This window comes from Psammomys obesus, unplaced genomic scaffold, assembly GCF_907164565.1.
Source record: "Psammomys obesus unplaced genomic scaffold, mPsaObe1.curated_primary_1811, whole genome shotgun sequence".
Classification (NCBI taxonomy): Eukaryota; Metazoa; Chordata; class Mammalia; order Rodentia; family Muridae; genus Psammomys; species Psammomys obesus.
Window position 1 is genome coordinate 3,007,940 of NW_026596125.1, and position 17,670 is coordinate 3,025,609.

General features: G+C 38.9%; 1 protein-coding gene across 3 annotated transcripts in view; it reads right to left on the reverse strand.

The window, feature by feature from the left end:
* The window catches only part of Hpse2 (heparanase 2 (inactive)), a 618,971-nt gene that overhangs the window by 208,359 nt on the left and 392,942 nt on the right, over positions 1-17,670 (reverse strand). Inside the window, exon 4 of one of the 3 annotated variants that reach the window (XM_055591604.1) lies at positions 13,139-13,312. The exons of the other annotated variants lie outside the window; for them this stretch is intronic. Within the exon in view, the coding sequence (XP_055447579.1) occupies positions 13,139-13,312 (174 nt within the window). The remainder of the gene's footprint in view (positions 1-13,138; positions 13,313-17,670) is intronic. 3 annotated transcript variants of the gene reach the window in all.

Consider the following 17,670-nt stretch of genomic DNA (forward strand, 5'->3'; position numbering starts at 1 on the left):
TATGTGATGTGAGGAGCGACATCACAAAAAGATTACACGTTTCTGTCCTCCATAACTACTATATCAATGTTTTTCTGTAAGCACAGAAACCTTTGCATGTCAGAGGAAATGTATGGGACACACTATTTTCATCTGAGCGGAGGTATGGCAGGCAGGCTAAGCATTCAGGTTGCTTAGCACAAGGCAAGGACAGTACAAAGCATGTGCGGTCTGTGTTCAGAACCCAGTCATGTGATTCCACAACAAGTGATGCTACCAGAAACACCCGGGATCAGCACACTTGATCTTCGTGATGGTTGGTTCTAATTGTCAACTTGACACTCTCTAGAATCACCTAGGGTGTCCTGAGGGCTGGGCTGTCAGGGATTGTCTTGATAATGTGAATTGGTGTGAGAAGGTCCAACCCACTGTTGCTGGCACTGCTTCTGGGGTTTGTGGCCTGGTCACAGAGTGAGCAGAGTAGTAGAGATGCATGCACTCATTCTCTCCTTGTTATGTGGTGGGACATCTTTTGGGTATATGCCTAGGAGTGGTATGGCTAGGTCTTGAGATAGAGCTATTTCCAATTTTCTGAGAAAATGCCAGATTGATTTCCAAAGTAGCTGTGAAACTTTGCACCCTCACAAGCAATCGAGGGGTGTTCCCCTTGCTCCACATCCTTGCCAGTGTGTGTTATCACTTGAGTATTTGATCTTAGCCATCCTAATATATGTAAGTTGGAATCTCAGAGTCGTTTTGATTTGCATTTCCCTAATGACTAAGGATATTGAACATTTCTTTTTTTAATTAATTAATTCAATTTACATCTTGGTCATAGGTCCCCCTCTCCTCTTCTCCCAGTATCACGCTCCCTCCTGCAACCCATCTCCCCTGTTTCTCATAATAGGGGAACCACCCTACCTAGACACCCCAGCTCATCTATTCACTTAAGGACTGAGTTTGTCTTCCTCCCTTGTGGCCTGGTAGGAAAGTCCCATCAGGGGGAAGTGATCAGAAAGAAGGCAACAAAGTATGTATCAGAGATATCCTCCACTGCCCCAACTAGTGGGCCCACATGAAGCCTAAGATACCCATTGGGCTTATCTTCTTGGTGTCTGTGTATTGTAGTATGACTCTCCTGTACTATATGACTAAAATCCACTTATAAGTGAGTATATACCATGTGTGTCTTTCTGGGTCTATGTTACCACGCTCAGGATGATCTTTTCTAGTTTCATCTATTTGTCTGCAAATTTCATGATTTCCTTGTTTCTAATAGAATTCCATTGTGTAATAGAATTGTGTAAATGTACTGCAGTTTCTTCATTCCATTCTTCAGTTAAGGGACATCTAGGTTGTTTCCAGTTTCTGGCTATTACAAATAAAGCTGCTACGAACATGGTTGAGAAAATGTCCTTGTATGGTGGAGCATCTTTCAGGTATATGCTCAGGAGTGGTATAGCTGGGTCTTGAGGTTTGGCTTATCCCAGTTTTCTAAGAAAGTGCCAGATTGATTTCGGAAGTGGTTGTACAAATTTGCACTCTCAGCAGCAATGGAGGAGTGTTCCCCTTTCTCCACATCCTCTCCAGCATGTGTTGTCACTTGAATTTTTTATCTTAGCCATTCTGATGGGTGTAAGATAGAATCTCCGAGTTGTTTTGCTTTTCATTTCCCTGATGACTAAGGATGTTCAGCATTTCTTTAAGTGCTTCTTGGCCATTTGATATGCCTTTGTTGAGAATTCTCTGTTTAGCTCTGTATCTTATTTTTAAAAAAAGGTATTTATTTATTTCAGTTTATTCACATTGTATCCCATCTGCAGCCCCTTCCCTCTTCTCCTCCCAGTCCCACCCACCCACCCACCCTCTTCTCCTCCTATGCCCTTTCCTAGCCCCAGATAGGGTAGGACCTCTTCCCCTTTTATCTGAACCTAGCTTAGCAGGTCTTATCAAGGCTGGCTGCATCATCTTCCTCTGTGGCCTGCCAGAGGGAGGTGATCAAAGAGCCAGCCACTGAGTTCATGTCAGAGACAGCTCCTGTCCTCTTACAAGAGAAACTACTTGGAAACTGAGCAGCCTATGGGCTTTCTCTGAACAGGGGGTCTAGGTCCTCTTCATGCATGGTCCTTGGTTGAAGTATCAGTCTCTTCAGGCTCCCCTGGGCCCAGGTTTTTTGGCTCTCTTGTTCTCCTTGTGGAGTTCCTGTCCCCTCCAGGTCTTTCTAGCTCCTTCTTCCATAAGGGTTTTGGCAGTCTGCCCAGAATTTGCTATGAGTCTCAGTATCTCCTTTGATACCCACCAGGTATCTCCTTGTGGAGTTCCTGTCCCCAAATCCTGTCCCAAGATTATTTGGTTTGTTGATGTTTAATTTCTTGGGTTCTTTATATATTCTGGATATTAGCCCTTTGTTGGCTGTAGGGTTGCTGAAGATCTTTTCCCAGTCTGTAGACTGCCATTTTGTTCTATTGATAGTGTCTCTGCTTTACAGAAGCTTTTTAGTTTCAAGAAGTCCCATTTATTAATTGTAGATCTTAGAGCCTGAGCTGTTCTGTTCAGGAAGCTGTCTCCTGTGCCAATAAGTTCAAGGCTCTTAACCACTTTCTCCTCTAGCAGATTTAGTGTATCTGTCTTTATGTTGAGGTCTTTCATCCACATGGACCTGAGTTTTGTGCAGGGTGATAAATATGGATCTATTTGCATTTTCTACATGTAGATATCCAGTTAGACCAACACCATTTGTTGAAGATGCTGTCTTTTTTCCATTGTATGGTTTTGGCTCCTTTGTCAAAAATCAGGTGTGCATAGGTGTGTGGGTTTATTTCTGGGTCTTCAATTTGTTTCCATTGATCAATTAGCCTATTTCTATGCCAGTACCATGCAGATTTTTATTATTATTGCTCTGTAGTATAGCCTGAGGTCAGGTATGGAGATACCTCCAGAAGTTCTATTATTGTATAGGATCGTTTTAGTTATTCTGGGTTTTTTGTTTTTCAATATAAAGTTTCGAATCGTTCTTTCAAGGTCTGTGAATAACTGTGTTGGTATTTTGGTGGGGACTGCATTGACTCTGTAGATTGCTTTGATAAGATGGCTAGGACTTCAAGTACTATATTGAAGACATACGGTGAGACTGGGCAGCCTTGTCTTATCCCTGATTTCAGTGGGATTGACTGAAGTTTCTCTCCCTTTAACTTGATATTGGCTATAGACTTGCTGTATATTGCCTTTATTATGTTCAGGTATGTCCATCAACAGAAGAATGGATAAAGAAATTGTGGTACATTTACACAATGGAATACTACTCAGCTATTAAAAACAAAAAAATTTTCAGGCAAATGATGAAACTAGAAAAGAACATCCTGAGTGAGGTAATCCAGACCCAGAAAGACATACATGGTATGTACTTACTTTTAATAAGATTTCAGTCATATAGTACAGGATAAACATATTACAATTCACAGGCCCAAAGAAGTAACAAGGAGGACAAAAGGGTGGATGCTTAAATATCACTCAGAAGGGAAAATAGAATAGACAATGGAGGTGGTTGAGGAGAGGGAACCAGGTAGGAGAGGGAGCACAGAGAGAAATGAGGGTGGAGACCAGACCTGGGATGAGCGGGGCTGAAAGGGCAGAGGGCCTACAGAGACCCTGACCCTACATGGTCAGGGTCATCTCTGTGACAAGCTGGAGAACTAAGACAGGGTAGGCTCCTGGGAGGATATGGGAGTGACTCTAGCTGAGACTCCTAGTAGCATGGGTCATGAAGACTGAAGAAGACACCCTCTAGCTGGACAGGACTCCTAGTGGAGGGATAGGAAAACCAACTCACCCACAAAAACTTTGATCTGAAATTTACCCTGCCTACAAGATATACAGGGATAAAGATAGGGCAGAGATTGAGGGAATGTCCAATCAATGCCTGGCCCAACTTGAGACCCAGTCCATAGGAGAGAACCAACCACTGACACTATTAATGATATTCTGTTATGCTCACAGACAGGAGCCTAGCATAGCTGTATTCAGAGAGGCTCCACCCAGCAGTAGATTGAAACAGATGCTGAGACATACACTAAACATTGGGGGAAGCACAGGGAGTCTTGTGGAGAGTAGAAGAAAAGATAGAAGGACCTGGGGGTGCCAGGAGCTCCACAAGAAGACCAACAGAGCCAACTAACCAGGGCCCAGTGGGCCTTGTGGAGACTGAAGCACCAACCAAGGACCATGCATAGACTGGACCTATGCCTCCTACACAGATGTAACAGACGGGCAATTCAGGGTTCATGTGGGTTTCCTAGTAAGGGGAGCTGGGGATGACTCTGACATGGACTCTGTTTCCTGCTTTTTGATCACCCCCTCCCTGGTGGGGCTGCCTTGCCAGGCCTCAGGGGAAGAAGATGAGCTCAGTCCTGATGCAACTTGATGAACTGGGGTAGTGACTTCTCTTTTCTGAGGAATAGGGAGGAAGGAGAGAGAAGAAAAAGGAAGGGTGGGATCTGAAGAAGAGGAGAAACGGGACTATCAGTGGGATATAAAGTGAAAAAACAAATTAATTAATTTAAATTAAAAAAGAAATTAAAGAAAGATATGTGGGTTCCATCTCATGGAATTAGGTCCACTGCTAATGTGGCCAAGAACTTGAGAATGGATAAGTCCTGGGCCTAGACAAAAACCTATTGCTATAGTCTACTAAAGGAACAGAACAATAATGACATGCTGCTATGCCCATAGATCAGTGCCTCACTCAACCCACGTCAGAGAAGCTTCTTTTTACAGCAGATGAAATTTAACACAAAGGCCCAGAACCAGACAATGTGCAGAGGGTTAGAGACTTTTAGCACTCCTTCCTAAATAGGATGTCTTCATCACACGCAGGACTCAGGGACGTGTGAAGAAGAGGAGGCAGAAGGATTGTAGAGAGATAGTGATGACTCCAAGGACACAGTGTCTTCCAAAGGCGACAGAACTGACACGTACATAAACTCCCAGAGACTGTGGCAGCACTCACAAGACCTACCCAAGTTCAAGCCAGGTGGGATCCCAGCACTGAAAGGGAAAGCAGATGTGGGGTGCTTTCTATAACTAAGACACTATTTGCAGTTGAAACCTGCTGGCAAAGGAAAAAACAAACAAAAACAGTTTTTCTAATTGAGTTTCACTAAGCATTATCAGTGACACTTCAGGGCAGGTCCCACGCCCAGGGGGAAGTAGTTGGCTTACACAAAACAAACTCCATGTTTTTGGTTTGGTTTGGTTTAATCTGGATTTTGTGAGCTTTTGGTGTCTCTTTGTTTGGCAAGTTTGTATCTTTGTTTGTTTGATGTGTTGTGTTTGTGGAGTTCTGGGGAGAAAGATAGGAAGATAAAACATGAAGTTGAGTGGTTAGGGAGAATCTGGGAGGAGCTTTACAAAACAGGTTCAAAATATTTACATAAATTTTTTGATCAGTTTTCAAAAAATGAAAAAATAAAAAGGAACTAGGAAAAAGCCTGAGTAAGAAGACTTTGCAATTGAGAAGACTTGAGGTTAAACCACCTATGATATAAGCCTTTGCCGTGCATGCCTGTACCCAATATTGCAGGTGAAGTCAAGTAGATCTCAGTGACTCAGGGCCACCCAGCCGAGCAGGAAAAAAGGGAAGCTTCTGGCTCAGCGAGGACTTGTCTCAAGGTGATGAGATGAACAAAAGTAGAGGGTGATACCCAACATACTCTAGTCTTTTCATTCACATACACCAGAAAGAAATCGTACCAACAAGACTTGCTAAACATGAGATGAACAAAGACATGCCAAAGCAGACAGGGAGAGCCACGCAGCTTCAACCCTAAACAAGAGGAGTACAGGCAACTAAGGAATGTTGAGTGGGGAAATAGACTTCTTCAAGAAGAGCATACCAACTGGTTTTATAATACAAAATGATCAGCCCTGAAAACATATATAGAGTGAAATTATATAGCCCAAGAAAAAATACACATACACACATGTATATTCATACATACATATATGCATGTAACAACGACTAATGAAGAACTGAATTTGAAAGAGAGCAAGGTATATGAGAGGGCTTGGAGAAAGCAAAGAGAATGGGAGAAATAATGTAATTATACTATAATCTCTAAAAATAAAAGAACTAAATAAATTGAGAAAAAAAATCAATGAATGAAAAATTGACTGACACTCCTTTAGGTTAGACTGACTAAGAAGAAAATAAAAAGTCACTGATTAACAGAATTAATAATGTAAGACCATAAAAGAATTCAAATAACAGCTAAACTGGTAAAGGACTATTAAGAATAACTTTGTGGAAATGATTTAGACAACGGGTTGACATACATTATTAAAACTGACTTTGTCTTGTCTGGTAGATCATGCCTGTAACTGAGGCTGAGGAAGAAAAATTATGAGTTCACAGCCAGCATGAGATACATAGCAAGTTTGAGGCTAGCCTAAGTCACAGAGAGACTTTCACAAAATAAATAAAGTGCCAGATTCAAAGAAAGTAGAATTTCTAAAGCAACATAGAAGAAAAAATAATACATTGAATTGGTAATTAAAAAGACAACTTTTCTCAAAGAAGCTGAGACTCAAACAGATCCATTAAGGATTGGAAGAAATACCAATTCTTCGCAAGACTTCCAGAAAATAGGGGAAGAGAGCATGCTTCAAAATTCATTTTATGAGGCGAATATTTCTGTTACCAGTGGTAGACAGAGATATTAAAAGAAAACTACAAATGAATATTCCTCATAAACATAGAAGCAAAAATCCTCCACAAAATATATACAAACCAATTTCAACAGCATATACAAAGAAGCCAAACACTGTGATCAAATGGGACTAATGCCAGCGGAATGCAAGGTTGATTTAATATCAATCCAATGAACATAAACTATTGTTGTGATAGATTAAACAACCAGAGTACAACATCAATATTTGCAAACACAAATTTATCATTTGACAAATGATAAATCCTCCCCACAATCTTTGACCAGAATGAAAACTTCCTTAGCTTAATAAATATTGTATGGGAAAAAACTACTGGCTAACATTCCGAGTGTGGAAATACTGATTTACTTTTCTTTGGTGGCTAATGATGATAAACACACTTCCATGTGCTCATTGGCCATTTGCATGCTTTCTTTTGAGATGTGTCTATGTCAATTCTTGTTGAACAATATTCTTTTAATGGCTTCTAGTTGTGTCTAACGTGAAGTGAAAATAACACTAAAACTTACACTCACCTTTCTAAGGTGTTTGCTTTCACCATTGTCCCAAATCTACTTTCCTTAGTGTATTTCATTTGTATTTTAGAACAAGTTTAATACTACAGAGAGTTGCGTATATGGTACACAGAGACATGAATGTTCTCTCACTATAGGCATATACACAAGCACACACAGGCATGCACACAACACAACTCATACTCAATTTCCCACATTATAGAGGTCTTGTCTTTGTTTGGGATACTGTTACAGTTGATAAACCAATTTTGATAAATTATGTTGGCACTAAAGTCCATAATTTTTATTATGGCATACTCTTTGTATTATACAGGAGTTTGGACAAGATTATACATTCATAGTTACAGTAGTATATTGGGTTAATTTATCACCTTAAACATCCTGCCTGCTCCACATATTCATTCCCCTCTTTATTTCTTCTCAGAACTTCTGCAAATGTCTTCTCCAATTACTCTATCTGTGTGGTTTTGTTTTTTCTACATGCCACATAATCACAATCATGGCTTAAAGTCTTTTAAAGAAGATTCAAAATTTGACCTCATGTTTTCTAAACCGTCACCTGATGGTACATATTCAATATTATGATAAAAAAAAAGGCTGTATTATGTTCTCGTTGTCGTGTGAACCACAACTAGAGAAGTCATTGTTATGTCATTGAAGTCACTTGTCTGTAAACATTCACTATCAGTTCTACACCCTTAAAATATTTTAAAATCTATTAATTTATCAGTAATTTTGTAAATTAATATGTTATGTATTTTAATACACAGCATATGTTAGTTTAACAACTTTCATGATTTTTGCTTTGGTCTTTTCAAATTAAAAAGGCCGTTCAATAGCAGCAATGAGCAATAGCTTTAAGTTTATCCTCTTTTAGTTTCACGTAAGGAACCACTGGAGGCCAAGCATTCTTTACTCTATATATTCACTCTGAAAATACCTGAAACCTTTACCAAACTCAACAATTCCAACACTATTCAAAAGTTCAAGTACAAAGTTTTTACTGAGAGTCAAAATAAACATTTACCTGTGAGCCTCTATAAAATAAAAAAATGAAATTAAACATTTCCAGTATACAGTGGCACAGTGTAAATATTGCCAATTCTAAAGGGAAGAACACGTGTATAGGGAGGAATGGGAGCAAATTAAGATTGAAATCTAGGAGAGCAAACTTTATATATTGTGGATCCATGTCCAGCATCATAGCATCATGGTAGTGTGCTATGAGCTTCAAAGGGCTCATTCAAACCCTGCTGCCTTGTGAATTTCAGCCCACCGGACTCTCCTAAGCAGATTCTCCTCATTGCCTGTGGATTTTCTTGGCAAGTGTTCCATGTTTCTAGAATCCCCAATTCCCTGCAATTTCCAACACACTTTCAGTTTTACTCTCATAGCTTCATGCATTGCTCTTTTGGGGACCCCTGTAAGGACGCTATCCCTGCTCTACATTGGCCTGCCTTTCAGACTTTCATCTGAAATCTGGGTGAAAGACTCCATGACCCTGTAACTCTTGTGTTTTGTTTGTCTAAAAGTCTAGCAGCAGAAGGACAACACCAAGATATGCTATTAACTCAAGTAGTTGCTTGGCTCTCCCGGACCTTGGCTTCAGCAGCCTAAGCTGCTGGTTGGTTGGCAACATTTTGCAGAAGGCTCTGTGCTGACAGCACAGCCCAAACTCTCTTCTCCAAGCAAAATATGCAAATTATGTTATCTCTCTTTAAAAAATATACACAGACAAAGGCAACTATCACTCTTCCTATAGCTTGAATTTAGGGCTGGCTAAAATAAAATTTCCATTGCCACATTAATTAGTCCATCACCTTTAATTTAAGGCTCCTACAAAGTGTCAGGGAATGGACAAAAATTATTAATTTTTTGCCACAGTGTAACATGAATAGCTTTCAATACAGTTCACAATGGATTTCTTGCTCCTATGTGAAATATCAGAAGCATAGTCCTGTGGGCTTTCTGGTCTTCAGTGCTTCCACCAGAATCACCCATCGGGTTCTGGTTATATCATTCTACAGTTCTCCAGTGCATACCTACAATCCTCCCCAAACCAGTTAACCAAAGCTTCTGAGACATATTTTCAGCCCGTAGTTTTTATTAACAATCCTTCTTGGTGCCAATCATATCTGTGTGTGTGTGTGTGTGTGTGCATGTGTGTGTGTATGAGTGCATGTGTGTGCGCGTGCATGTGTGTGCAGGTGTGTGTGCATTAGTGTGTGTCTACTGGAATCTCTGTGACTGACAAACATCTGAGAGAAACAGTTTTAAGGATAGACAGGTTGGTTTCGACTAAGGGTTTCAATACACAGCAGACCAACCACCTTCCTCTGGGCCTGAGGTGGGGGGAGAAGAGTGTGGTAACGAGAGTGCAAGCCCGTCTATCTTACTCCATCTAGAAGCTGAGTGCGGACATGCAGGCAGGCCTTTCTCCACTAAGTTTTCATTTCTGGAAATGCAGGCACAACCGGGAGCATGTTTTACTAATCTTGTAGGCACTTTCTGCCCAATCAAGATTAACCACCATGGAGCCCAAGGACATTCTTTCATTTCTACCTCATACTTGTATATTTTGCATAGTCTATGCACAATACGTATATATCAAACATAAAAGTAAGTATCATGTTCATGTGTATAGGAATGTGAGGGGCAGGAAACAACAAGAAGGTGGCATTGAAATACAGATTGGAAGGGGGAAAGGAGCACATGTAGAAACTATCGCTTTTCATTTTCCTTCTCCTTATGTTTCCCCTACTGTTCTTGCTTGAGTACTAAAACTTTATCCTCTGAAACACTTATCCAAGCTATGACCTATATTCATAAATAACTGGTAATATGTTTAAAAATCTTGGCTCAACTTGTGTCTGGGTTTTGGAAAGCTATCATATATACAACTATACATAGTAAAATGTATGTATATTATTTATTTTTTACAGTTATTTCCAACTAAAAGCTAAGTAAACGTTTACCAAATAAATGAATGAGGCTGGATAGCTAGTTTGATAATAATAATCATCCTTAAAAAACTAAGTTTGCAAAAGGCAAAATTTTTGTTTTATCAAATGACTCAATAGACTCTAAGGAACTGAATTATATAGTTAAAATCAGAAGAGGCTATAGGTGACCCTATATGGCCCCACTGTGAATACAAAAAAATGACAGTGATTTAATAATTTCCTAGATTTTACTGGTTTATGGAAATAAGCATTTCTATAATACTGTAACTTAAAACGTAGTATAGTGATCATTTAGTTAAAAGTAGTGCATTATCTTATTGTAATTTTTATTGTTAAATACAGTTTTCTAAAGAAGAACACTATTTTTATAGTGCAGAGTTGAACTGAAATTCTTATATATTTCCCCAGTTTGCATCTCCACTTCAGAATTCTCTATTATTCTTTAATTTCAGTTCACAAATGATTAATATAAAATAATATATTATAATTATCACCTACTATTAATCAGTTACAAAGTTTACATTTATGGGTATTTAACATCACACTTTATAGCCACAGAATAAAAATCTTAAAAATCTTGTGTCAGGAAGGTCTTGTTTCTTAGACCTTTGAATCCTAAACATTTTAATTGCTGTCTCTTGATATTAGGTATGCCTTGCTTTGGTGAGGTGTAGGCCTCATTATTCTTAAATTTCAAAGGCGAAATTAAAAAGTAGATTCAGTCACTTGAAATCCAGCCACTCTAGAAGGAAGAGCTGACCAAATGTTTGCTTTGGTTTTCAAACACTGGACTTGTTCTGGAGATAACGTGCTCATTAAGAGGAAATGGGCAAATAAAAGGATAGGTGATGAGGATTGGCCAGGATCCTTGTCATTAATTCTATTAAAAAGATAAGGTTATAGATAAGAAAATGGAAAGAAAACTGGAGAAACAAATCTAGGCAAGAATGGTGAACATGCAGACAATTTTGAGGAAGGAAAAGACACATATACCACACAGAGAATTGTGAATAAAATGTATTAGTATCTTGTACAATAAGACCAATAAGATGTACCCAGTAACTGCAAAATAAATTACATTTTCTGGAAACATTAAAGGGTAAACTGAGCTGTATAAGTCAGGAAAATGGGAGTAAAACTGACAAAAAATAAATAAAAGTATTTTTAAAGGGGTTTGTGACAATTTCAGAAAATAACAAAATTGAGATCATATCTGATGTGTACAAGCACAACTCACTCTTCCCAACTTTACTGACACTTGAAAATCATCATGCCCTGCTTGGAAGGTTTTGTTTATAAGCGAAAATGTACTTGAAATGTCTGAGAATTAAAAAGAAAACACATAAAAGAGGAAAAAGAAGGAACAGGAAAGGCCATGCTGAAACTTTCCGTGGTAGACCTACCGACTTGTACTTTCTGTTCTGTTAAAACTTTAAATCATGAATTTGGTTCTGTGCTTTTCTAGCCCCATCTACAACCCTGTTTACACATCATAACAGAGCTTTTTATCTCCCCCAAATGGTCCTTTTGGTAAGCCCTGAAGAGGCATTTAAAAGGATAACAGTGAGAATCACCTGCTCTGTGGCCAAGTAATAACATTCTTTGAATGTATATTGCTCAGGTTCTGTGCTATGTAGGACAGTTTGAAGTAAAGAGCAGATGGGAGAGGCAGTTCTCAATCTATAACTGTATAGAAATATGTATAGTCCTTTCTCCTCACTTGACCTTGCTACCAAACTCTTACAGTCATACCAGATAAAAATTTATTTTAGCTGAACAAACCCTCACACTCCAAAAGCTCAAAAGTCTGAAAAAGCATTTCCATCAATCACTCTGAGTAGGTTTTGATTTTTTTTTTTAGCTTATTTGTAACTAGTTTTTTTTTTTTTTATTTTAGTTCTGTAGCACAATATATTAAAAAGAAAAAAAAGCAAAGCCAGATCAAAGACAAACCATTTATCCTCTGGTTTAGTAAAGTCTCTATTACCTTTTACCACAAGTGCACCTGTGCAGGGCATGCAGCGCTCCAAGAATCTGCCTGGCAAGGATCCAGTGAGCTATTTTATAAGGATCATCTTTCAGGCCAATGTTCCCTAAACTACGCGCTGCACAATACAGCTCAGGTTTTATGTGGTTTACCACCAACTTGTTAGTCATTGATCAGAATTTCTTTCCCTTTCCTTCCTTCCTTCCTTCCTTCCTTCCTTCCTTCCTTCCTTCCTTCCTTCCTTCCTTCCTTCCTTCCTCTCTCTCTCTCCTTCCCCCCTTTCTTTCTTTCTTTCTTCTCTTGTGGGGGTGTGTGTATGAGGGGCATTCCCACCATATCTGGAGGAGGTATCCAGAGAGAACTATGTGGTGTGAATTAATTTAATCTACTGCTCTTAACTACTTTTGTCTTCTACCATATTGACAGTTGTGATAGTTAGTTTTATGTCAACTTGACACAGCTAGAATTATCTGAGAGGAAGGAAACTCAATGAGAAAAATGCTTCCAAAAGATCATGCTGTAGGCAGATCTACAGGAAATTTTATTACTTATTGATGTGGAAAGGCCCAGCCCATCGAGGATGAGGCCACCACTAAGCTGGTGGTACCTGGTTTCTATAAGAAAGCAAGCTGGGCAAGCCATGAGGAATAAGACAGTACGCAACAACCCTCCATGGCCTCCTGCCTTTATGTTTCTACCTGGTTTGAATTCCTGCCTTGGACTCCCTCAGTGAACTATGATGTGGGATATATAAATCAAGTAAATACCCCTTTCCCCAAGTTGCATTTGGTCATGGTGCTTCATCACAGTAAGAGAAACCCTTTCTAAGATAACAGTCAACTCAGTGGCCAAGCATCTCAGTTGTTTTCTGGGCCAGGGCCCTAACGTGAGACTCTGACTAAGATTATGTTTCAAGTCAAGTTATTTTTTCCTTTATTTTATCAATTCATAGGAATGACATCCTTACTTACCATTACCCAGTTCCCAAGAAATGTTGTACTTTTTGCTGGCACTGTACTTCAACAGGCTCAGGGCACTAGAACTGTTCCAGGAGTTATTGGGATTACGACGCAGTGCATTTAGAGCAAATATCAGGTGGAGTCCAGAGCAATCAGCAAAGTTATAAAGTTTGTCTAGAGACCTGGCTGGGAAGAAGCAGAGAAAGGCTTATAACTTTCAAATCTCAATAAAAGGAAAATTATTAGCGTCTACAGAAAGCCTTTTCTGCTAGCAAGGAACAGCATAGACAAGCTTCTCAAAGAAACTATTACCTTCTGATCTGCAATGCATTTGAGGTGATTTGGGGGAATCAGCACTCAGAATTTCAGACAGAGCCTGCACATTGGAAACCAAGCCTAGCTCACTGTGTATTCTACTTGTTAATCATAGGTAGAATTGCAGATATTTAAAAGAAGAGAATTTCCCAAATTATCTGGAGTTCTAGATTTTTGGGAAAACACCCCAAAGTTCTAATACTCTTAAGTCTATATTTGTGCTTGACTGACAATAAACACGTCAAAGTGTAAGGCCACAAAAATATAGTTGGTCAGTTTCAGAAACTCAGCAGGCCAAATGTTCCAAAGCATTTACTCTGGTCACACATACAGTGTTTTTGAAAATGGAAATTCTATGTACATTCTATATATGATGGATATAAGTTCATTATCAGCTTAAACATAGAAAACATTGACTTAATACCAAATATCTCATATCTATCTCATTAATTCATTTTTCTTATAGCCACTCTTGTTTGGTTCTTATTTCCATTAATTAGTACAATGTCCATTTGTTTCTAGATTCTTTCCGTTCTGCCAATCATCTTCCCTTTATTACTGTCATCAGTTTTTCTCATTGCTATAAGCCTTAATCAGCATTCAAGACCAGAGAGTATACTGCAAGATTTTATCATCTAGATACGGCAGAGAGCTACCCATTAAATCTCAACAATATGGCTGCTTAAACAAGCTGAATGATGTCACAACAGTTGACATGCTAACGTGGATGGGCAAATATTCATGAGGCCCTACCCCAGAGCAAGAACTACTGGCTCTGAGACCACTGCAGAGAGAAAGGAACTCTGTCTTCCCCAGAAATGAGCCACTCAATGGCTACCCAATTTCATGTTGAGCCCTAAAAAATATACACACAAGCAATATTAAATGGACCCAGAGGGATACATTTATATATTTACTACACATATATGTAACAAGTAGAATTTTAAAAAAGAAGCCTTGAATTTGAAAGAGAATATCGGAGTGACATGGGGCTGGAGGCAATGGTAGGACTGGAGGGGGAAATGATGTGACTATATCTGAATCAAAAATTTTAAAAAGAAGCAAAAGAAGAAATAAAATATTCATTAAAAATTGTTTTATTTTTAAAGAACAGGAAAAAAAAAATCTGCCCTTGCACCTAATACAGCCACACCTTAATAGCTCCTACTCACAGGAACCTTACAATAAGATTCCACCCAGCAGGGGATCTAAGTGGATGATGAGACTCACAGGCATTTTGGGTAGAGTGCAGGAAGTCTTATGGAAAAGTGGGGATAGAAAGATCCTGAGGCAACAGGAGCCACATGAAGACCAACAGAGCCAATAAATTTGGGCCGAGGAGGTCCTGTGGAGACTGATGTACTAACCAAGGACCGTACATGGAGAGGACCTAGGACCCCAGCTCAGATGTAGAAGTTCAGTCTCCTTGTGGGTTCCCAAGTAAGGAAGGCAGGGGCTGGTTTTGACATGGACTCTGTTGCCTGATCCTCCATCACTTTCCCCTGGTGGGGCAACCTTGCCAGGCTACAGAGGGAGAGAATGCAGATAGTTCTGAAGAGACTTGATAGTCTATGGTCAGTTGGTAAGGAAGGGGTGCCCCCCCTTCTGAGGACTAGGGGGAAAGAGGGAGGGAGAGTGGGACCAGGAGGGGATGGGAGAGCAATTGGAATGTAAAGCGAATACATTCTCAAAGAAGACTTCTATGCCTTCTTGGAGCAGATACAAGAAAGACGGACATGAAAATTTTAAATCTATTTTTCTGCTTTAACTTGAGTTTTTTTGGTTGTTGTTGTTGTTTTTGTTTTTGAAGTACCCATTGTGAGGAAAGAGAAATTCTATAAAAGAATTGGCTAAGAAATTATCCAGATTAAGCAAATTTTAAAGGAAACCCAGCATCAGTTAAAAGACCCTTGGCAATAATTATCAGATTGTACCTACAACTGAATAATTCCACTATTTTGCTTTGCTTTAGATAAAATAATTTTATCTAGAGGTTCCCTGGCACACGACAGGTCCCCCTAGTAGCTTGAATATTAAAGGATCAGTAGTGGTCCATTGTGAAGCCCTTTAATATATGTGCTTAGAAGGTTAATTATGCTGGCAGAAAACTATTTGTTCATCCAAACAAATTACACTTACAATGATCACTTATAGTTTGTCAGCTACACTATGACAGATGCTTATATTTATGTTTTAGTTTTATTCATAAAACTAAAGTTGCCATTAAATCAAATCATAACAGAATGCATTAAAATTTAAAATGAATGACTGATAGTCTTTTAAATACATTCATTATCTTTACTCAGCCTTTTTCCTGGAACTACGTATATCTACATAATAGCGTTCCATGTATCTGAGGTAAATACATATCATACACAAAAGCACTTCAGTCTGTGATTTCATGAGTTGATGATTCAAAGCAAAAAAAAAAAAAAAAAAAGGACAATAATTTACAAAAGGATCAATTCAAGATAAAGAACTGTAAAGTAATAATTTAGAGTTTGTAAATGAAGTAAAAGTCAAGAAGCAGAATGTTAAAAGTTAAAAAAAAGTTATACAGGACAATTTTAATTCTGGCTTCTTTCATAAATTCCTTCAAGTCTAGCATTGTAATCTCACTGTATCCATCAATAAGCTAACCATCTAGCATACATTAATTTATGCCTTAAGGTCATTGTGAAGAGTCCTTACAACCCAAATGTTTTATGTTGTATAAAAATTTATGTAATGAAATGAAAGTATAAAAATAAAAAAGGCTGAGCTGGAGAGACAGCTCAGAGGTTAAGAGCACTGGCTGTTCTTCCAAAGGTCCTGAGTTCAATTCCCAGCAAATACATGGTGGTTTATAACCTACTATAATGTGATATGGTGCTCTCTTCTGGCCTGCAGGCACCCATGCAGGCAGAATACTGTATAAATAATAAATAAATCTTAAAAAAGTAAAAATTTAAAAATTTAAAAAAGGCCAAAGAGAGACAAGTGTATGATAATTATTGCTAATACACTCTAAAGTAAATTTGAGAAATAGATGTGTTTGAGTGAAGAAAATCTGGAAGATGCTTAACAAATATAACCTTCCTTGCAATATTTTTTTCCTCAGGTTCCATCCAAATAAGTAGATCCTTAAAGCTGACTTTCTTCTCTGCGCCCCGGAACGTAATAGTGCTTGGTTGTGACCTGCATGTCACAAGAATAGGATTCTAAGTAGCGCCATTTTACAGGACAGTGAAAAGGCAGTGCTAGAGGAATATGGAAGCTTCAACAGGCTTGGGACTCGCTAGTGTTCTGAAAGTTCCTGAGACCGCTGAAGGGCAAAAGATTGAAAGACGGTTGAAGACAACCTTTTAAAAACTTGCCTACATAAAATACGTATAAGTTTCATAAGAAGAAAGAGTGGCAGAGCTGGGGGAAGAGAAAGCAAAAAGCAAAACAGACAACAACAAAAACAAACAAACAAACAAACAAAAAACGGACGTTCAGTCTTTGAAAACCGCAAGGACGAGAGTTGCGAAGCAGTGTTGTGCAGTGCTGCTATTAATAGTAAAGAACGACAGATAGAGGAGGAAAGGTGGGGGTGGGGAGGGTCATTGAGTTCAGGAGGGAGACTGAGGGCGAAGTGGAAAACTCAAAGGGCACGTAGAAAGACAGCAGAGAAGAGACTCAACTTACTTGCAGTTCTGTCTCAACTTACTTGCAGTTCTGTGGTAATAAAAGAACTCTCAGAAAAATAAAATGGAGAAGCAACAGAAGCTGGTTTTCTTAAATTCAAGATGTAAAACCTCTTTTTGACAAAACACTGTTTCTCCAATGAGTCTAGCCTTAGCTTTATATTGGGAATGGACAGATACGTATCAATGAATGCAAACAAGGATGCAAATGATTGATGATTTCTCTACGATGTCTTGAGATTCCACACTTGTGAAACAAACAAGACAAGGAACAATTCAATAAAGAACAAAACAAAATAGGACAGATGACTCATTTGAAAGTGTTTGTTGAACAGCTGCTACACTGTGTTATAGGAAACCCCCTTCCTCTCATTTTCTCTCTAGCTAGGAGAAAAACAGGTCCATGCTCTTTTGAAATCATATTTAGTGTGGCTGGTGGGGGAAGTAACAGAGTGGGAAGAACTAGAAGAGGCCCAGGTGGTATGCTGCTTTAAATAGGCATTCCTGAGAAGGCAGCATTGAAGTGGCGATGCGGAATAGGTCAGGGCATTAGGCCAAGTG